Source organism: Haliotis asinina, chromosome 10 (assembly GCF_037392515.1).
Source record: "Haliotis asinina isolate JCU_RB_2024 chromosome 10, JCU_Hal_asi_v2, whole genome shotgun sequence".
NCBI lineage: Eukaryota > Metazoa > Mollusca > Gastropoda > Lepetellida > Haliotidae > Haliotis > Haliotis asinina.
Window position 1 is genome coordinate 5,631,240 of NC_090289.1, and position 23,418 is coordinate 5,654,657.

At 40.8% G+C, this 23,418-nt stretch overlaps 1 protein-coding gene across 1 annotated transcript in view; it reads right to left on the bottom strand.

Annotated features, from left to right (window-relative positions):
• Positions 1 to 6,625: 6,625 nt before the first annotated feature.
• Positions 6,626 to 23,418, bottom strand: part of LOC137298330 (uncharacterized) — a 31,020-nt gene continuing 14,227 nt past the window's right edge. The window contains exons 4-13 of the mRNA XM_067830541.1: positions 23,033 to 23,087; positions 18,320 to 18,433; positions 18,018 to 18,083; positions 17,334 to 17,443; positions 16,811 to 16,880; positions 15,305 to 15,434; positions 10,471 to 10,528; positions 10,169 to 10,240; positions 7,749 to 7,893; positions 6,626 to 7,282 (exon numbers count right to left, since the gene is read on the bottom strand). Of these exons, the coding sequence (XP_067686642.1) occupies positions 7,171 to 7,282; positions 7,749 to 7,893; positions 10,169 to 10,240; positions 10,471 to 10,528; positions 15,305 to 15,434; positions 16,811 to 16,880; positions 17,334 to 17,443; positions 18,018 to 18,083; positions 18,320 to 18,433; positions 23,033 to 23,087 (932 nt within the window). The 3' untranslated portion in view covers positions 6,626 to 7,170. The remainder of the gene's footprint in view (positions 7,283 to 7,748; positions 7,894 to 10,168; positions 10,241 to 10,470; positions 10,529 to 15,304; positions 15,435 to 16,810; positions 16,881 to 17,333; positions 17,444 to 18,017; positions 18,084 to 18,319; positions 18,434 to 23,032; positions 23,088 to 23,418) is intronic.

Sequence of the window (23,418 nt, forward strand, 5' to 3'; positions counted from 1 at the left end):
AATGCTCGAAGAATCGTGCATTCTGCAAATGGTTCCCCAGTTATTCCTGATAAAACTCTCTGCTTCCTAATGGCCCATCTTGCATGGGGGGCAATGGGGCATCCTAATGGTTCCTCACACTACAGACAGAGGTTTGGTTCCCCACAAGGTTACAATATGTGAAGCCCATTTCAGTTGTCACCTATAGTGATATTGTTTGAATATTGCTAAAAGCAAGGTAAAACAATACTTACTCACTCACCCCCTCACAGTGACAATTTATGGGAGATCACACTATCAGAGAGGCTATATTGGTGACATTGACAAGGGAAGATGGAGGTCACTGGTAGGTGCGTTTGGGTGAGGTGTTTTGAACCTTGAACCATTGTAAAAGTGTCAGGCGCGTTTCAACTCAGTTTTGACGCAGACCGGAGGGTGACTTGGTATAAGTATTAAAAATTGTGCAGATACCTCATGATCAAACATTACCAAAGTAATGCTATTATATGAATAGCTCTCTGTCTGGTGTCTTGCATGACAAGATATGTGGGCATCATTACAGCCATATGATTTAGTTTGGTTTGTTGTTTTACACCACATTCAGCAATGTTCCAGCTATATCATGGCAGTCTGTAAATAACTGAATCTGGACCAAACAATCCAGTGATCGACAGAATGACCATCAATTGGGATACGATGACATGTTTCAACTCAGTCAGATCCATGATGAGGTAAGGGCTGTGGTAATACTACGTTTGATTGTGTCAAATTGTCTCTTGTTCTGTGGAAGCGTTTTATTTTCCAGCAGGACCACGACCCAAAACATTGTTCAAAGCATTCGCGGGCCTAGTTTCGGACCCCAAATATGACATTATTAGATTGGCCAAGCTACAGCCATGACCGAAATCCAACAGAAAATGTTTGGGAGTTTATGAAGGAAAGTGTCAATAAGAGAAATCTAGGCCGATATTGGGGCAGCATGGACCATGACTTTGTAACTTCTTTGATCAGTAGTATGCCCCGATGAACCCTGTGTTGCTGCCCATGGTGACTTGACAAAATACTAACTGTTCTGTCTTTTAATTTGGAGTTATGTTTTGGTCAATAACTTCTGGTCATACTATAACTAGGGACCTACTCTCATCCGTACGTGAACCTGGCGCAGGAAACTCGAGGTTGATAGAATGAGCAAAAGTACTCGTCGAAAGGTTGTGATGTGACGCTGTACAGATCTGACATTGTAAAACATCTTTTAAATTATTCTTCCCCAAATATGTGTACTAATTGCACCATTCGACAGATTTTCCTGTTGATTCTCCGCTGTATGCACTGCATCTTTCAGACTTCAATGTATAGTTGACAGAACATACTTCCTTTCAGTCTCATCTCTGATCACCTGTCACAGTCCATATCCAGTCAGTTTATAGTCCTAGTGATGTAAGTGTTATGGATAGATTAATTGTTTTCAACTTTATACATATGGTTGTTTCTGAGCTTGTGCCAGTATCCGTGCCGTTACCATGGCTGCGCGTGTATTCTACCTTCACTGCTGATTACCACATCCATTACACGCAGGTTGTGTAAATAAATACCCCAAATGTGAGAGGCACTTAACAGCATCTTGTTCTTTAACCTCACATGCAAACTCATGTCCGTTATGTTGTGGAAAGCATGACATAGCACGATCTACTTTGATGTATAAGCAGACTTTGCAAAACTATGAATCATGGATCAAGCAGAAACGCCTCTACAGGTTTGTACTTGAAGAATGAACATGAAGTGAGTGTGTTTGTGCGTGTGTGCGCGCGTGCGTGTGTGCGTGGTGTCTGGTGTCTGGTTGTGTAATATCATCCTTCAGTAGAATCACATGTGACATAAAAGTTTGATTTCTAATTGAGGGTAGACTGGCAACTAGTCTCTGAAATGAACATATTTTACAGTCAAAATCAGTTAGAAATCTAGACTTATTGGGCTTTCTTCTATATATTTGCTTCAGGGTGTGTATGACAGACTATCATTGAGGGATAAAAACACAGACGGATGCAGGACAAATAGGGTTACTACTTTGTGAGTGAGTTAAACGCACCTTTAAAGAGTTCCAGTAGTGTTGTGAGGGAGAGGCTAGTGTGTTTCAACTTTGTCTCAATGTCGCAGAGCCATACCATTTTCCCTTCCATGCATCTTCATGCTTTGTTTGTTTGTTGTTAACGCCTCACTCAGCACTGTTCTAACCATATGCAGTGGTTTGTATATAAAAACCTGTGGAAAAGACAGTTCAGTGGTCAACAGCATGAGCATCAGTCTACACAGTTGGGATACGATGATGTGTCAACCAAGTGAGCCAGTCTGCCCCCCTGACCTTCTTAGTCATGACAAGCATGGGCTGCTGAAGACAAATTGTAGCTGGTATCTTCATGGGTGGCAGGTGGACAGAGAACCTGAAGAAATTTTGACTTACTTCATGTAGACTGTGCTAGGTCAAACAGATAATATTAATTGGACTGCAGGACAGACTTCCTTGGTATGTGCATTGTGCAATAGATCCGTTATAAAATGCTCAATTCACACCTTTTCATGCACAATGGCGCAGTTATTACTAACATGTAACAGTGTGACTCATCAATGCTCGAAGAATCGTGCATTCTGCAAATGGTTCCCCAGTTATTCCTGATAAAACTCTCTGCTTCCTAATGGCCCATCTTGCATGGGGGGCAATGGGGCATCCTAATGGTTCCTCACACTACAGACAGAGGTTTGGTTCCCCACAAGGTTACAATATGTGAAGCCCATTTCAGTTGTCACCTATAGTGATATTGTTTGAATATTGCTAAAAGCAAGGTAAAACAATACTTACTCACTCACCCCCTCACAGTGACAATTTATGGGAGATCACACTATCAGAGAGGCTATATTGGTGACATTGACAAGGGAAGATGGAGGTCACTGGTAGGTGCGTTTGGGTGAGGTGTTTTGAACCTTGAACCATTGTAAAAGTGTCAAGCGCGTTTCAACTCAGTTTTGACGCAGACCGGAGGGTGACTTGGTATAAGTATTAAAAATTGTGCAGATACCTCATGATCAAACATTACCAAAGTAATGCTATTATATGAATAGCTCTCTGTCTGGTGTCTTGCATGACAAGATATGTGGGCATCATTACAGCCATATGATTTAGTTTGGTTTGTTGTTTTACACCACATTCAGCAATGTTCCAGCTATATCATGGCAGTCTGTAAATAACTGAATCTGGACCAAACAATCCAGTGATCGACAGAATGACCATCAATTGGGATACGATGACATGTTTCAACTCAGTCAGATCCATGATGAGGTAAGGGCTGTGGTAATACTACGTTTGATTGTGTCAAATTGTCTCTTGTTCTGTGGAAGCGTTTTATTTTCCAGCAGGACCACGACCCAAAACATTGTTCAAAGCATTCGCGGGCCTAGTTTCGGACCCCAAATATGACATTATTAGATTGGCCAAGCTACAGCCATGACCGAAATCCAACAGAAAATGTTTGGGAGTTTATGAAGGAAAGTGTCAATAAGAGAAATCTAGGCCGATATTGGGGCAGCATGGACCATGACTTTGTAACTTCTTTGATCAGTAGTATGCCCCGATGAACCCTGTGTTGCTGCCCATGGTGACTTGACAAAATACTAACTGTTCTGTCTTTTAATTTGGAGTTATGTTTTGGTCAATAACTTCTGGTCATACTATAACTAGGGACCTACTCTCATCCGTACGTGAACCTGGCGCAGGAAACTCGAGGTTGATAGAATGAGCAAAAGTACTCGTCGAAAGGTTGTGATGTGACGCTGTACAGATCTGACATTGTAAAACATCTTTTAAATTATTCTTCCCCAAATATGTGTACTAATTGCACCATTCGACAGATTTTCCTGTTGATTCTCCGCTGTATGCACTGCATCTTTCAGACTTCAATGTATAGTTGACAGAACATACTTCCTTTCAGTCTCATCTCTGATCACCTGTCACAGTCCATATGCAGTCAGTTTATAGTCCTAGTGATGTAAGTGTTATGGATAGATTAATTGTTTTCAACTTTATACATATGGTTGTTTCTGAGCTTGTGCCGTTACCATGACTGCGCGTGTATTCTACCTTCACTGCTGATTACCACATCCATTACACGCAGGTTGTGTAAATAAATACCCCAAATGTGAGAGGCACTTAACAGCATCTTGTTCTTTAACCGCACATGCAAACTCATGTCCGTTATGATGTGGAAAGCATGACATAGCACGATCTGCTTTGATGTATAAGCAGACTTTGCAAAACTATGAATCATGGATCAAGCAGAAACGCCTCTATAGGTTTGTACTTGAAGAATGAACATGAAGTGTGTTTGTGCGTGTGTGCGCGCGTGCGTGTGCGTGTGTGTGCGCGCGTGCGTGTGTGCGTGGTGTCTGGTGTCTGGTTGTGTAATATCATCCTTCAGTAGAATCACATGTGACATAAAAGTTTGATTTCCAATTGAGGGTAGACTGGCAACTAGTCTCTGAAATGAACATATTTTACAGTCAAAAACAGTTAGAAATCTAGACTTAATTGGGCTTTCTTCTATATATTTGCTTCAGGGTGTGTATGACAGACTATCATTGAGGGATAAAAACACAGACGGATGCAGGACAAATAGGGTTACTACCTTGTGAGTGAGTTAAACGCACCTTTAAAGAGTTCCAGTAGTGTTGTGAGGGAGAGGCTAGTGTGTTTCAACTTTGTCTCAATGTCGCAGAGCCATACCATTTTCCCTTCCATGCATCTTCATGCTTTGTTTGTTTGTTGTTAACGCCTCACTCAACAATGTTCTAAGTATATGCAGTGGTTTGTATATAAAAACCTGTGGAAACGACAGTTCAGTGGTCAACAGCATGAGCATCAGTCTACACAGTTGGGATGCGATGAATGACGTGTCAACCAAGTGAGCCAGTCTGCCCCCTGACCTTCTTAGTCATGACAAGCATGGGCTGCTGAAGACAAATTGTAGCTGGTATCTTCATGGGTGGCGGGTGGACAGAGAACCTGAAGAAATTTTGACTTACTTCATGTAGACTGTGCTAGGTCAAACGGATAATATTAATTGGACTGCAGGACAGACTTCCTTGGTATGTGCATTGTGCAATAGATCCGTTATAAAATGCTCAATTCACACCTTTTCATGCACAATGGCGCAGTTATTACTAAAATGTAACAGTGTGACTCAGCAATGCTCGAAGAATCGTACATTCTGCAAATGGTTCCCCATTTCAGTTGTCACCTATAGTGATATTGTTTGAATATGGCTAAAAGCAAGGTAAAACCATACTTACTCACTCACCCCCTCACAGTGACAATTTATGGGAGATCACACTATCAGAGAGGCTATATTGGTGACATTGACAAGGGAAGATGGAGGTCACTGGTAGGTGCGTTTGGGTGAGGTGTTTTGAACCTTGAACCATTGTAAAAGTGTCAAGCGCGTTTCAACTCAGCTTTGACGCAGACCGGAGGGTGACTTGGTATAAGTATTAAAAATTGTGCAGATACCTCATGATCAAACATTACCAAAGTACTGCTATTATATGAATAGCTCTCTGTCTGGTGTCTTGCATGACAAGATATGTGGGCATCATTACAGCCATATGATTTAGTTTGGTTTGTTGTTTTACACCACATTCAGCAATGTTCCAGCTATATCATGGCAGTCTGTAAATAACTGAATCTGGACCAAACAATCCAGTGATCGACAGAATGAGCATCAACTGGGATACGATGACATGTTTCAACTCAGTCAGATCCATGATGAGGTAAGGTCTGTGGTAACGAAATAACACCAGTGCAAACTGGGTTGGAAGCAACTGTCGGGACAGAAAGAGGTGGTCAGCCCTGTGGCTTTCCTGTCAACATGCAAGGGCACCTCAGACATAAGCACCAAGCATCCAAACTGATGGCCTGATGGACTATTTCCTGAATTACAAGTCACTATTCTGCCTTGTCCAGATTTTATCTAATACAAGATAAATCTTATGGGTAACAACTTCTTGAATTTATTTCTGCCACCAGGGCTTGTTCTAGCCCCATCATCAGGTTGAAATGAACACACAACCTGACAGTTCAGTTTATCCTGATGATGGGGCTAGAACAAGCCCCATAATGTCGTGAGAAATAAATTCAACAAGTTGTTATCCATAAGATTTGTCATGTATTACTACACCAGCTTCTAAATGCCTTTGAAGAATCAAAGGTTTTATCTAGCTGGATATTACTTACTACAGCCTAAAAATATACTGACACTCTCTCACCCATCTGCAGTCAAACAAGTTGCCTGAATCCAACAGGACCTGGGTGGTCTATAGGATTATTATAGGATATTATAGGAGCTCATCACCGCAAAAGGTGTTAGAAACATATGAGCCTTGACTGAGCTTGCTTTGCCTGATTATGTTTTCATGGTTTATCAGCCCTGTGTTGGTTCCAGCAAGTAGGTAAAACCCTCCATCACCAACTCAGAGTTCCTTCCAACAGCATATATACACACAATACACTGAAATATGGTTCACACAGTGTAGTAAAACCAAACTCACAGTGTAGCAAACTCACTCTCTTAACAGTCATTAGAAAGAAAAGCCAAAAGCCAAATGTCGTACAATAAATTTATTTGCCTTTTAAATGTCGTACAATAAATTTATTTGCCTTTTCAGTTGTATTCAAATTCAAGAAAAAATAACAAACATTTTGGATGGAATTGATATTTGGACGGAAAGTTAATCAGAACCAAATGCTGTGATTATTACAGATGCATCACTCTTGGTCTCTGATTAACCACAGTGAAAGGTGGATGTTGTGTTCTGGTTTTAGATGCAGCAAACATACACTGATACAGAATCTGCATAAATATATCATGCTGCAACAAATAGTATGTTTATATGTAATATTTACACTGAACGAAGAACATATATCTACACAGACATTTAGCTTTGCATGCCTCGACAATTGCACATCACACATACACACACTGACAATGGTCTGTTGATCACACATAAATACAGGTGAATTCAGTCAAATTCATGCTGAGCAAGTCAGTTCGAGAGATAAGCAGGACAGATATTTCTATCCTGACAATATATTAAAAGATGTGCCTTAAAGCATAACAGTATAATTGTTCCAATCCTTCATATGGCCAATCACACGCTGAAGTGTACTGAGCCTGCAGCTGATGCTATCCCAGAATCCAACTTGTCTTCCTGTGTTTCATTGTCATCATCACCATCATCATGATCATCAGAATCCGAGTCACTAAAATCAGAAGGATTTAGATTTTAGATGAAGTTACACTTGGAAATAAGTTTCTGTGAAATAATATGAGATTGCATATCTTGTCTTTCATGCGACTAAGACTAAATACTGGACTTTGAGTGAGGAAGATTTACTGAGTGTCAGCTTAGAAAGTCTCAAAGTGTAGGTCATTGATGTTTACAACTTTGGGAAAATCAGTGAGTTCAGAACATGACAGACCAACAAATATCGTTCCAACCTGTGATTCAAAGCCTTTGACCATTCCTGGTTTAAATTGAAAGAACACAACATTGCAAGGTAAACTGAGTGCCACCTGTGCCCTTCCAGACGTCTGAAGTCAATAATGATGTACATTAAAAAGAACACTTGGTTGTTACATCTGCACTTCAGGAAAAACTGTAAATTGTTGGATTATTTCTTCATATATCAGATAACTGACTCCTGTTTCCTGTGGCCTACTACTCACCTAGAATCATCATCACTGTCACTGTCATCACTGTCAGCTTCACTGTCTTCATCACTGTCTTCATCACTGTCACCTTCCCCCTCATCATCTTCATCAACACCTTCATCATCAGAATCTGCACTCCCAGACATTTCCTCCTCCTGGTCTACAAACAGATCATGATCTACATAACCACAAGGTCTTCTTATGAGAAGAGAATTTACTATTTCCAGATTTGGAGATATTATTCAGGAGATATATGTGTATATATAAGTATGTGTTCATTGTTGCAGATTTAAACATAGATTTCATACTTACTTCCCTAATTGAAAAGCTTTGGTATTAGATTGAGTGGTGAGTAATGTGTCATTGGCTGAGTCTATTGCTTCAAATAAGTCAAATCTCAATATCTGGAAGGAACTGGGGTAATCTCTTCATTTTAACATTGTTGGTCAGCAACATTTCCAGTTGTAAACAGTGCAGGACTAAGTTCAGCATTAGTTCAAAACTGGGCAGATGGTCACATTCAGGGATAAGTGATGGTAAAGTCTACCCTACATATGCCTTTTCTGAAATGAGTAACTGATTTTGCTAAATAAACACTGCAAAATAGAATGATTTAAGAAAGTGTACCAATATTATATGGCATGAAACTTGTTGACAGTGTAGTTTTCTGTTTTGTCAATACCAGTAACACGTGCATTTACAATGCACTGAACTTGATGGTTAATAGTCATGACATATCACACAGGGTTAATAAACTCAGTTGCCTAAGATCAAAGCACATGAATCACATGTGCTTCACTGTGTGTCAGGAATGGAGTCTTAGAAACTGTCAGGAGTCAAGTTGCCACTCATCCAAGGACTCTCTGTGCCAAACATTGCACCTCTACTCAGCTGAGCTGAGCTGAGCTGAGCTGAGCTGAGCTGAGCTGAGCTGAGCTGAGCTGAGCTGAGCACTATGCACAGGACCAAACACCCCCACATTCATTACTGAGCTCAACAAGAGTATATGTCATGTTTATTTGGATTGAACTTGAAGTTTGGATGACTAACCATATTGAGAACACAACTTAAAAAAACAAAATACCTTGTATGGTTTGGAACATTATACACTGGAAGTTTTCTAAAGCTGCATCGGTTGGGACTAGCAAAAAATGCTGGTATAGAGGGCATGCTGGTTTAGAGGACTTTCCCCTTTCCAACCTGAGAACAATCTTCTGTGTGCCATAATATACGACTGAACAATGTGTGGATAACCATCATACTCGTTTTGAGTAGGCCAAACTCAAAATCTTTTATTAACTGAATTTTCTGTTCAAGAGTTATTTCCAATCTAGCCCATTTGACTTGGTGGATGACTGAGAAACTATGCCACAACAACTGATGTACATGTATTATACAAGTGACAAGAGCTTCTTACCATTCGGCCTTATCCGTACCCATACTCTCTTTATCAGGCAATGTGAATGAGCATAATACCGATGACAATCCACTGTGTTGTTAACACACATTCAGCTAATCAGCCAATGAACAAGAGATCCGAGATACCAGATGCTGGTTTAGAGAGTTCATTACTGTACAATAAGTCAACTGGGCAGTCTTTCTTGTGCCGAAATATGGAATAGACTCAACTTCTAGTGCTGATATTGAAAGCATGCCAGATTGCAGGACAGCTGGTTTTGAGGGCTTCCAATGTACATTAATAAATTAACAAATGATATTGTCTTAACTGCCCCCAAACATATTTGTTTATGTGGGATTAAACAACATGTTCCAAAACTTCAAAGGCTTTTGGTTATTTTAAGAGAAATGTTAAATGTTGAAAAATGTTTGAATGGCATTTAGAAGTGGAACACATTAGAAAAGCAAGATTTATGGATGTCAACTTCTTTATTGTGAATAACACGACATTTTCTATTCTATCCTTGCTTCTTCATAAGGGTGTATGCTTGGTCCTTTATCACCTGATGAAGAACAAAGCATGCACTCCAAAATGTTGCGTCATTCACAATAAAGAAGTTGACATCCATATATCTTGCTGTTGAAAAATTCATTGCATTTGAAAATGAGAGCCTTCATAATCATCACAAAACTGGCTATCTATGTTCCCAACTCAACAATAAACATAGACTCACAATTGGTATGTATTTCTGAATTCTGTTTGTCAAACTCTGAAAATGTGAATAGTTGTGTAACAATGTAGTCTTTGTGACAATAAAAAATAGTTGGAAAAAAACCAACTATCCTTACTAACAGATTAAATTATCAAGTTCTGTCTCATCAAAACAAAGTCTACAAAGATATTTGTCTCTTCTCCATCACATATTGTGATCTAATGTCAACAGCATTACATCTACATCTGCTGCAAATATATGCTGTTTGTCATATCTATACAGAACAAAAACATAATGATATAATTCTGTCCCAGTATTACTTACCTAGTTCTATTTTTTCATCAATCAATGGTTGAAATTTCAGCGCTTCAGCATTGTCAGGTTCATATAGCAAAACTGGAAAGAGATATTTAACGACAACATGTCTTTAACCTGCTTGAAACAAAAATGACTCATATGACATATGACATGATTTGTCAACAGTACCTTTGGTGACAGAGAAAACACTAGATACAATATTTACCTTACCACTAACTAAGAGCTAACAACATATTCCCTTTGAATTGATGGAAAAAACACTAACCACATTATTACTGTGTCCCTACCCTGATGATACTGATACTTACTCATTTTACAGAGCTTCTGGGCATTGAGATAATCCTTCTCCATTAAACAGGTCACAAACTGAAAAAAACAACAAAAAAAACAAAACAAAATAAAGTATAAAAAAATACAAATGAACACAAACAATTTTCATGATGCTGCAAAGCATTTACTCAAAATGTAGGGACAGACTAGAAATTCTTGTCTGCCCCTTTGTATTGAAGCGTAAGCCTGGTATCGTACAACAATTATCATCACCTAGTACAGTCCTCTACACAGCAACTCAGGTACTAGAGGTGGGTAGTGCAGGTAAAGTCATATTGCCATATATTGCGATTCGAAAACATATACTCTGATACATGTTGCAACATATTGCAAGAATATTGCAAGAATATTTGTTGCAACAAAATACTACTTATGATCAATTTAATGCTTGATTTATAAAGCAAAAACAACAAAATCACTATGCTTGATTAAGATTATATACAAGAGTCATCAGAAGATGACATATCCCCCCGGACCCATATATTTGAAAGGCCAAATCATCTGACAGTTACTTAAATCATCTGACATTTTTTTTTCAGACTAAGGTTGAATTGTTTCCATGGAATTCATGAAAAATATAAATGCCATATATCTGTAAACAGCAAAAGGCACCACTTTAAGATCTATCTCATATATCAGCCAAGATCTGATGAAAGATATGAAATGGTTTTTGAGTTTCAAGTGCTCTGGAACAAAGCCCATCAATCCATTCTGAGACGAAGTCAGAATTGTTTCAATGGAAACTGGGAAAAATAAACATGCAAAAACATTGTAAATATCAAAAGGCACCACTTTGTGGTCTGCCTCAAATATCTGCCAAGTTTGGCTAAATGATATTAAATAGTTGTTCTCCAGGAATGAAGTCAATCCATCCGGTTTTTAAGACAAGGTCTGAAACGTTCCATGGAAACCGAGAAAATAATAAATCACAAAAACCTGTAAAAACCTGACTGATATATCTTTGAAGAAAAATGTTGAATGGATTTCGAGTTGTGCTCTGGAAACAAAGCCCATCCCTCCATTTTGAGACTAAGTCCGAAACATTGCCTTGGAAACCGAGAAAATAATAAATCACAAAAACCTGTAAATAACAAAAGGCACCACTATGGGGTCTGCCACATATATCTACCAAGTTTTGCTGAAAGATATTAATAAGTTTTCGATTTGTGCTCTGGAAATGAAACACAACTCTCAGTTTTGAGACAAAGCCTGAATTGTTTCCATGGAAACCGAGAAACAGATAAATCACAAAAACCTGCAAAGAGCAAATGGCACCACTTTGGGGTCTGCCACACAAATCTAACAAGTTTTGAAGAAAAATATTGAATGTTTTTTGAGTTCTGTTCTGGAAATGAAGCCCACCCCACCATTAGACTAACACCAAAATGTTCCATGGAAAAACTTCCAAAAAAAAAAAAAAAATTCCAAAAATCTGTAAATAGCAAAAGGCATAACCACAGGTTCAGATTATTATATCTATCAAGTGTGGTCTAAAAACACTGAACGGTTTCTGAGTTCTGATCTGAAAACAAAATGATTACGGACGGACGGACAGATGAGGCATCAACTATATCCCTCCGACATATAATGCAAAGACTTTCAACTATGTCAAAATGGAAGAAACAAGGAAAAGAACAATTTAACATCAACGTAGCAGATGTACAATACACTCACCCACTGAAAGCCGTCCTTTCCAGCCAATACGGTCACATGACCATCCATGCTTGGCACTCTCTTCGAAATATCATAAGCCTGACACAAGAATTACTGTGAATCCAGCATGCCTGAGAGGGGTGGTTGGGAGGGTTTGACGTCATGAGTCAGGGTAAGAGTCAAATATCAATTTTAATCAGAAAATTGCATATCTTTTCTTATCCTGACTTATGCTTATTATGCTTACAGAATGAGATGGAAATGCTGGATTCTGTTGACTGCCATGTAAGTACGTCCAGTACTTCACCACTGTGGGAACTATAACGGCAATAGTTTGGCCCTGTTCTTCCAATGTTCATTGTTACAATGGGGGAATCACATCTAAAGCAACTGCATGTCAAGATTTCTATCAAGACCAGTTGTGGCCCTTCTTCATGCACAAGTATCTTCATTGTGAGTATGGGGTCATAATCTCTCATGCTAGCCTGGTCAAGACATGTGCATGGACTCTCGACCATTATAATCCACAAAGCATATTGGTCTCCACAAGTCACATTATAAAAGAGTGAGTGCCTTTGTGGAACCGTTAGTTGTTGTGAAACAACAAGTGGCCCAAATTGGTGGATGCCAGTGTCATCCTATGTGGCAATGTCCAAAGGTAGTGGTTGGCAAACACCATATTTGATTTCCCAAAGTTGCCCTCCATTATAGTTGTTAGCGAGCAGTTTCCATTTAGAGCAAGTGTTAATGCCAAGGCTCTCACTTCAGGAGGATTGGAGGTTCAAGTCCTGCTACTTTGTAGGTCCTCAGTATAATGGCTCTCATCCACACTGAGATAGTGTTGCGGGATACTTTCATAGGTATCTCAGTAGATAATGGGATGAACAGGCGCTTGAAACATTGTCTCCTTGTCTTAGTACATTGCAGATATATTTTCAACACTCTGACTGGGCATAAAGACAAGTCATATGTATCATGTGGTCCGATGACTGTAGATAATGCCGGGATGTGGAATTGTCTGTCCGGTTGTCCAGGCAGTAGATTTTTGGCAATGAAATCCCATCACCGTCATAGATGTACAATCTCTTGATAATTGAACTTGAACCATGTCCGATTGAAGTCCAGAGCATGTATTTCATGAATCATCCGTGTCGCTGTTGCTAGGGCGAGCAGAAATAGAGTTTTCTGTGTCAATAATTCAAGCGATGTCCAGCCTAGTGGCTCGTAGATATCACTCATGAGGTGTAGTAGTACAACATTCAAATCCCAAGCCCAAGTCTTTATCTGCATTGTTGGTCTTCCAGCTTCAACAAGAGTAGTAAGGTGAGTAGTTCCGGTACTTTAGTCAGCTTGATCCCTGTTTTCATGGTGATAACAGAGCTGAGTGACACCAAGTATGTCAAGAATGTAGAACCTGTCAGTCCTCTGGTATGTCACAGATCACATAAGTAGTTCGCTACTTGAGGATGTGTGGTATTCATTGCAGTGAAGCCTTTCTTCCTGGTGTATCTTTCAAACCACATCCGTTTATCATCGTAAGAGGTGCAGGTAGATCTATGTAGAGCTAAGATGGCTGCCTTTGCTGCTTCAGAAGAATATCCTCAGTGTTTTAAGCAGGCTTTGATACGTTCAAGACATGAAGCTGAAACGATGTTGGATTGCCGGGCGCTTGTTTGGTGTGTGGATGGATGAGAAGGTTCCTCCACTCTGTCATTTGTAGTGTTGGTTGTCCTAGCTCCGTGATGAGTACTGGGAAACAATCTCTTACAGCTTTCATCTCCAGGTGGTTGATATCTTTGATGCTCGTCCAGATTCCTGCAGCCACCCGCAGCACTACCTTATGACATGGAGATGGTTGTTGTAGACCATCTGTCTAGAATGGTTGTTGCTCTAGCAAATATGTCCCAGTGCTGACATTTGATCAGCAAGTCCACCATAGTAGATATGGTCTCAAGTTATCTGATCTGAGGTGCTGAGGTGTTGAATCAGGAACCGTTGTAATGGGCATAGTTGTAGATGCCCTCGTCTGGTCAAATCCTGCACCGAAATGAGCAGACCGAGTAGACACTGCCACTGTCATAGTGGTAACAGACAGAGTAAAGCTTGTTCTATCATGGCTTGAATTTTGACTCACGGCAGTTCAAAGGAGTGATAAATCGAATCCCAAGGAATTTAAGATCTTGTTGCAGCTCTAATTCTGACTTCCATAGATTCAAACCTTGTCTTGTTACTCATCTTACAGGTGAGAGCTTTGTTTGAGTTTTCCAACAGTGAGACGAGGTCAAACTCGTTTGTAATTCACAAAGTGATCTCTGAGTCAGAGAAGAGGGCTTCCTCCGGTGACGGTGATAGGTAATTTCTATCCCTGTCCATTGAATCCTCTCTGTCCTTCCGTGAATGCATTCATGATGCAATGAATGTCAGCATGATCCTCCTGTCTGTGTGCATCCTTGGAATGTCTGTCATTCTGTGAATGCCTTCACGCATGCCTGCTCGAATCCACATCAAGAGGATGAACGATAATGGGTGCTCCGACGAATGGGGGATGCAGACGATGAACAATTGTGGCTGTAACAGGATCCATGCGTGTAAGCACTCGGCATATCGATGGGAGGAGCTTTATTAAGACTTGAGAAAGCCTACGTTGTTTGTCATTCACATGACTTTCAAGAGTATATAAATATAATGCAAATTCTGGATTCTTAATGCCTTATCGGGACCCAAAGTGCCTCTAACCATCCTCGTCGGGCGTTGAAGGAGAGAGTGACAAGCATGGCTGGTCATGTGACCATATTGGCATGAAAGGGAGGCTTCTGGTGGGTGAGTGTATTGTACATCTGCTTCAATTAGAAAAGAACTTCAATGGAATTTCAAGAGGGAGCAGATAAGCATAATAAGCATGACTAGGGATGAGGAAAAATAAATTAAGAACACAACTTCAAACCATACCTAAGTTATGAAGTTTTTGAAAACCCGTTTTTTTATCAGGGTATCGCACTACGTATCAATTTCACACCTGTGCGACATTCCATCCAAATCTGTGCCCCAAGGGAAATCTCTACAAATTTTCTATTTGAAAAAAATATTTGTTATTTTTCTGCAATCAGTACTAACATGTCGGTACAAATGTATCACAGACACATCACGACCATCACTGACCTCCATAAGCAGCTGATTGGGAGCCTTCCTGTCCTCATCCTCTTCCTCGGAGTCACTGTCATCACTACTCTCCCCCTTCCCACCAGCAGCTCCTGATCCACCATCTTCTTTACTCTCCAAGGTGACTTTTCTACAAACACAGTTCATGGTATCGGATCAGTGTTTGCAATACTTTAATTTGCCAGCTGGCCATCAGGGCATGGTGCCTTTCAAATCTACAGGCCCTGAATGAAATCTGCAGGCGAATTTTGTTAAAGTCAAACCAACAAAAACAAAATACACTACACCATACAGTTTCACATTGTATCTACAGAATCAATTTGCGACTACTATGGCGCAGAGAGAAGTCTGTATTTTCGTAAAAACTGGTGTTGCCATTGACAAATCATGGATGTTAATACAAAAATTAGAAAGATTCTGGTTGACAGATAATTCACTGTAAGACATGAGGGCCTGTGCATATTTGAAACAGCCGTCCCAGTGCAATAACAACCTGCACTGGGCATCTGGGTTGGTGATTTTCTTCGAATGCTGTATGGGATCACCGCAAATGAAAACAGTCATTGCATACAAAGATGGAGAGGTTTGGAGTAGGCTAAAAGATATCATGACAGGTTGCAGAGGAGGTGTTGTGAAAAATAATGACATTTTTGAGGAAGGGCATTAATGACAAATTAGAGTGAAAAAAGTGAATTAGAGTGAAAAGAACCAGAGATGGTAAGATGGTTAAATTGTTATTATTTCACTGCAGAGATCTGTGTGATGTACTTGATACACTGACAGTGCCACAATCGGTTCCATTAGGCTACACCGCCGTTCATAACCATGGATATACAGAATGTCAAGTTACAAGATTTCTCAGGTCAATATTGTGCATGGCCTCCCCGCGCATTCACCTCTGCCAAACACCGTCTCCTCATCAACTGCCTGATGCTTGTGAACATGTGGTTGGGGATTCTGTGACATTGCTCTTGCAAGGCAGCACCAAGTTTCTGCAAGTTCTGGGGTTGTTTCCTAAGACCAGGATGCATCCCAAATGTGCTTTATTAGATTAAGGTCAGGTGGCCCCAATGGCCAGTCCATGATGTTGATTCCAGCGTTTTGAAGGAAACTTCATGCCAACATCATGGTATGTGGCCAAGCATTATCATGCTGGAACTGTAGACCTGGGCCATGAACCGCCATGAAAGGAACGAGTTCTGGTGAGCATCTGGTCATGGTAAGCAGCAGCTGTGAGGTTTCCACAGATGACCAGAAGGCGGGAACGGTTGTTCCCACAGAAAGCACCCTACACCATGCAACTTCCACCCCCAAATCTGTCGACTTCCTGTACAACACATTGTGCATACCGTTCACAAAGACATACTGTCTGATACTAAGTCAGCACTTTATCAGAGGTATGGCCTACCTTCACAGAATCCCATACATGACTTTCATTTAGCATAGAACTAACATACACAGACATACAATTGAGACAATGATTACAAAATGGTATAAACATCTTACTTTGTTTCTTTGCTTTCTGTGCATCTGCCACTGGTTCCAGCTGTTTTTTCTTCATGGTGATGTGAGCAATCTGAACACATGTTTTTAGGAGTTTCAAGGCATGACAAAGTGAGAAAGTCAATACGGAGACAATACTATTTAGCTTGATAACTATGTAAAAATCTACATCAAAATGTTGCTCTATGCAATAAATAATAAGTTGTCATCAAGACAGTTGTATGTTTTATTTTTTACCTTTATAATCACAAATTGCAGAGATGATGAAGTGGATATCAATCCAACAGACATATTGCTTTACCCACAGCAACTTCCCCTCCAACAACTCAGACAAAACTGTCTGCTGGCACTGAGTAAAAACTATGAGTGCACCACACGTGAAAAGGTTTTTACAAGATTTAATCTTTGGGATGGGGCTGCAACAGCCATAGTGACCACCTAATACACATCTTACACTGAGCATAGAGAGCTTTGGTTTGTGTCTGTAACAAGAGATATGAAGGCTAGTAACTGCAGCATAACATACTGTGATGTCTGGATGAGTATGAGAAAGGTATGGATGACTGCTCTTGGGAAATGTTGTCTTTATCTGCAACGTGTAGCTCCTGGAAGTTTTCTGTCAGAGAGCCATTCTTCCTATGAAGATAAATACACAAACAATTTTTAACTCATCTGGTAACAGAAAATCTTTTTATCAAAGCAGTGAAACAGATTAGGCAGAATACAACTGGCTTTCCTTGAGGTGCTTTGGTATCAGTCCTCCCAATGAGCATCAGTTACACTACTTAATTCCCCTTGTTCCTATCCAGCAACTGCACTGCCTTCCAATCAACATCTCTTACACTACTTGGTGCCCTCTATTCCTATCCAGCAATTACATTGCCTTCCATTCAACATCTGTTACACTACTTGGTGCCCTCTACTCTTATCCAGCAACTGTTCTGCCTTTCAGTCAACATAATTTACACTAATTACCTCCCTTTGTTCCCAGTTCTTAGAGTCTGTCTTTTCATGTACCGGTACGTCCATTTGGTTCTTCTCCTTGACTACTTCCTTGATTACAACACTGGCTACTCACTTATATCCCATGGTCCTAAATCTGTGCCTGTACTTCCTTCTAACCAGCTTCAGCTGCTTCAGTTAACATCCTCTACCTCCCCTTGTTCATCTCTGGTATATTAATTCCTTCCAGTTGTGCTTAAATACTTACCTCCCCTTGTTCCTCCTCTGTGACTCTAATTCTTTCCAATCAACATCAGCTACAATAGGGTCATCTCTGTCAAAATAGACATAATAAGACTTGATTGACCTACAAGTGGTATCAACATTATGTTTGATCATAATCGTGTAAGAATTATACATTTGGAAAACAGAATCAATATCTTGAACTAGAGGTCTAGTATCTGAGAAACTCAAATGGATTCTTCAACTCAAAACTATTTCTCCAATGGCGTCAATGAGAAGATCTGGTCCTCCATTGACTGTGCTCTGAGACAACCAGGCTCTGTTTACCTTTCTTCTTTCCGTCTGACGGCCTGCAACGAAATCTGTTTAGTTGGTGTAGGTGTCCGTCGTGTGAGGGAGGAATCTGGTCTTGGAGGAACAGAACCTGCATGGTTTCCACGTCTGTAAGTAACCATTTATCACTTTCAGACATACTGAGTGTGTGATTTTATTAGTTTTATGCTGTACTCAGCAATGTTCCAGCTATAGACCGATTCTATCCTGTTCTTCAGTGGTCTCAGGGATACTGACAACATAATATGGCTGTTATGACAAATTCATCATGATAGGATAACATTGTTCACTATACAGTAAATATCACATACACGCATTCTCATTCAGACGTATTGAAAGGAAACCTATTCTAAAATTATTTTTCATAAATTCTCTTTTACAAATAATTTTGGCAAACTAAGACAGCAAATCTTGACTGAGTTCATGAACATGACAAACAGATAAAGGATTTCATATATATGAGTTACTTACTTTAAATGGATCTGAATATTGGTAAAATATAAGTATTTTAGATATTTACATACTCACCTCTTATCATCATTATGCATACTTGCCTTACTCTTCGAAAACAGACTGCAGAAGTCAAGATCTAAAGCTTGCTAACCTAACACTCACAAAGGTTATTCGATTGAAGACGTACAGATGACCAGCCTCTCATGTGGCCGCTTGGAAAAGTCATTCCTTTTGTTAAGAACGAAGGGTAGAATGATGACAGTGGGGAGGTACAGATGATTCTGGCGGGCTTCAGACTTGATGATAACAGGTAAGTATGTAAATGTCTAAAATACTTACATTTTACCAAAGTTTGTACTAACCTCTTATCATCATTATATGCATTTTATCCGACAGCACTGGAAGGCGGGAAGCTCATCTATATAGCCCAGTGTATCAGACGTATGGAACAGTGATTGCTTAGGGGTCGGCAAGCAAAACAAAGACCATGAAAGTGAAGCCAGTAACGGGAACAATAGGTGAGGCACAATCACGAATGTGATACTATGGTAACGAGGTTCAAACAAGGAAGAGAACAATGCTTTGTACCTTAGTGACTAGAAGGATGGGTCATCTGTTGAGCGACAACAAGAGGTCCAAAATTCTGGAGCCCTTCAACACCCTCGACTGCCACACTGCGAAGGTTGTGGCTAGTGAAAACAGTATTGGAATTCCCAAAACAGCCCTCCATAATCGTAGGAATTGAACAATTCCTATAAAGACAAATAGTGGACGCCAAAGCACAGATTTCATGAGGCTTATTCACCTTGGGAGGAGGTAACCCAGCTGCCTTGTAGGCGCTGAGGTTGGTCGTCCGTAACCAGAGGACCACTGTGCTTCTGTTGACCTCCCCATTGCAGCTTGCTGACAAAGGAATGAAGAGACATTTCCTTGCCTTCTGTCTAGGAGATGTTTTGGAAATGTACTCCCACAAAACTCTCCCCTCATCCCCAACGACAGAGGGGAGAGTTGGGATAGTGAATCTCTGATCTGGTTGCCCTAGTAACGGATTCTTTGCCACGAAATCCATGAAATCCAAGAGTCCCAAATGGATAGCACCATGCCAAGACTGCTCAAAGTGAATTCTCGTGGTGTCTTGGGCGTGAATTTCACAAACTCGCGCAGCTGTGAGCAAAGCTGAAAAGACTGTCTTCGGAGATAGCAGGTCAAAAGACACCGGACCTAAAGGTTCACAGGGGGCACCTCATAAGTGTTACAAAACCATGTTGAGGTCCCAAGCCGGTGGATGACATTTCACCTTCTGGGCCACAAGCTTGAAGGTTTTCAACAGAGCCTGCAACTCAAGGACTCTCGACACCCGTTCATTCAGTTTCACTCCTAGAACTGAGTTGATAGCCAAGAGGTCTGTTGCGATGGTGCCACCTTTAAGTTGACAAGAATTCCGCAGATGCAGGAGAAACTCTGCCAAAACCTGAGGTGAAACTGCCATTGGTCGTACAGAGCAGGGATAAACAGAACCATTCAAACGTAAGCCATTGGTCATCATATAGACCACCTTGTCGAAATTTACAGCACGAAAGATGATTCTTGACATACCAAACAATAACCTTTAGCCCTCAAAGTCCTCTGCAGAAGACTCAAACGCAAAGACTGAACGTCTCCTTTTCTGGGTCAAGTTGGTTGCTGTGAGGATGCCACAGAAGATTTTATTCACCCTTGCAGAAAAATTGGGTTGGCGTTGGCAAGATGTTTTAATTCAGGGAACCAGACCCTCACAGGCCACCAGGGCACGACCAGAAACAGGCAGGAAGACATAGGCATCAACATTCTTCCAAGACAGGGAAAGGGCGTCCACCGCCCATGTGGCTGGATCCAGGACTGGGAATACGTAAATTGGAAGTTGCATATTCTGGCATGTGGTGAACAAGTCTAACGTTGGGACTGGCAAACAAGAGCAAAAGCATCTGGATGAAGCATCCACTCTGTGGAAGATGGTTTGCCAGGTCTGGAGAGGGCATCCGCCAGAATGTTCTTGCAACTTGCAATGTGCCTTGCTCCAACTACAATCAGAGCCCAATCCAGTAGATTGAACAACTGGAACCTCTGATCGAGAAAACACTATAAGCCTGTGGTTTCCTGATCGTGGATCACCCAAACCACCATCACATCGTCCGTGGCAAAAATGGGGTTGGAGATGATGAAGCACTCCTGCCAATGTGACTCTGTGAGGATCACAGCCTGCAGTTCCAGACTGTTGATAAGCCAGTCTTGCTGCTCTGCTAGCCACAGCCCCGGGACCGTGTGGATGCACTGAACTCCCCAACCCTGCTGAATGGCATCCACAAAGAGCTCCAGGTCAGGAGAAAACACGCTCAAAGAGACTCCTGCACAGACGTTCTTGGGGTGAGTCCACCACTGATACTACTGATGTAAAGCAATTCTGGTTGTGAGATCATCTGCTTGTATGAACAGTCTCAAGAATCTTTGGAAAGGATGGAGCATGAGTCTCCCTTGGACTGTGAGGTCCTGTGCCGACGTCAACAGACCGAGAATGGCCTGCCAATCTCTCAACTTGAGGACCTGGGTCAAGCCCTTGTGGACACAGTCCAATATCTTCACCAGTCCGTCGGGAGGGATTCTGAGCCTGTCCTGGTTGGTGAGGAACAAACCTCCTATGAAGAGGACTCTCTGAGAAGGCTCCAGGTGTGACTCCCCCAAATGATCAACCAACCTAGATGAAGGAACAGCTAGAGAGTGTTCTTTCTGTTTGACTAGCCTTTGACAATCCCACTGATTCATAAGGCAGTCGTTTCTATCCCCTGCAGATGAAGGAGTGATCAGAACCGTATTGCAAGTGAACAGCCACAGGGCCCAGAAATTCCAAATGGAAATACCCGAAATTGGAAATGCTGGCCATTGAAATAAAAGGCTGGAATAAAAGGACATGGAGGCATGCACCTGGGATATCTAGGCTGATAAGCCAGTCTCCAGGTGAGATTTTGGACTGAAGCTGGTCCATAGAAACCACGCAAGAATGAGGAGGATCCACAAAGTAAAGATTGTTGAAGACTGCCATATTGAAGATTATTCTCATTTTGTCTGTGTTTTTCTTGTGGATCAGGAAGATCGGTGAGTAAAACCCCGGATTGGTGTTGGGCTCCTGTATACTTTCAACGTCTCGCTTGTTGAGCAGAAATTGAACATTTTCCACTATTTGCTGATGTTTTGACAAGGAATAAACTCTTGACCGTGGCAATGAGGTCATAGGTCATAGGGATCCTCCAGGAATATCAATTTGGGCTGGAAGATCCCCAATCACAAAAGTACATGAAATAGACACTTAAACACAGAGAATGTGTGTCCTAGTGCGACTTGAGACCGTGACACTTTACATAATGAAGTTGGGGCATAAAACATGCTCAAATACAAGCAGGAGAAACATTTATTCATCTGCAGTGAAGGAAAGTATGTAGCAAAAGCAAGGGGTAACATAAACAAACACATCGCAAATACACCCCCACTGGTTTAGCTGACCAGTAAATCACATCGTACCACCATTTTGACAGCACACACAACAAATTGCTGTCAAAAGCAGTATACATAAGAAAAAACAAACAACGAAAAAGATATACGAGGACCCACAGTCCAAAATACCGAAGCATGAACCAAAATTCATGGACTCCACTCAAGAAGAGTGAGAACAGAAAAACTAGTGAGCAAAACAACTGACAAGAACGAAAAACTCAACACTGGTGAGTACATCCTTATTCAAAGTTAGAAACTAAAAAAAAAAATACCAGGTAGTTAACAAACAATAGGAGAAAATATACACCCGCACTCAAAAACTAACTACAGTATTGAGATCTCAGTACATGAATAAGAAAGAATAACTTTTCCACATGGCCATGTGAAAGACTGCGATGATCTTACCAGTCATCCGGATGTCTTCAATCAAACCACCTTTGCAAGTGTTAGGTTAGCAAGTTTTCGTTCTCGATTTCTGCAGTCTGATTTCTAAGAATAAGGCAAGTTTGCATATAATGTTGACAAGAGGTAAATAAAAATTTGTTTTGTCAGTCATCAGAAATAACAGTTTTCCAAAAACTGCTCCTGTCAAAATTATCTTTGGTAGCGACAAATGATATTTGCTTGTGGACTATCACATTTCGCACACTAAAGACTATGTCATCCTGAATTTTACCATTCACAGATAGAGTTTCATTAATTTCAAGCCACAGATGGCCCAATACATACTTGGCACTGCTAGCTTGTCTGTGGTCTCGGTAATGTTCCTTTTTCCTGGATGTTTCTGTCATCACAGAAAATATATTTATTTGAAAATGACACACCATATACTATGGCGAATAAGCTGACCATATAGATAAGCCCACTCCCTAACTTGATCCCTAAGATCAGTGTCAGAATGGTATGTTTCGTGCATGGCCAACTCCAACCACTATGGTTCAGCTCATACCACAAGACATCTGGCAGTTACAGTCTTGGATGTTAAACATAAGTATGGTTGCGGTCAACTCACACCACAAGATTGTGGCTCTCAGTTGGGGGATATAATGACATGTTACAAATGAAACGGAATTCTGCCTCTAATCTCCCACTTCTTGAAACTGCTGGTGCAAACA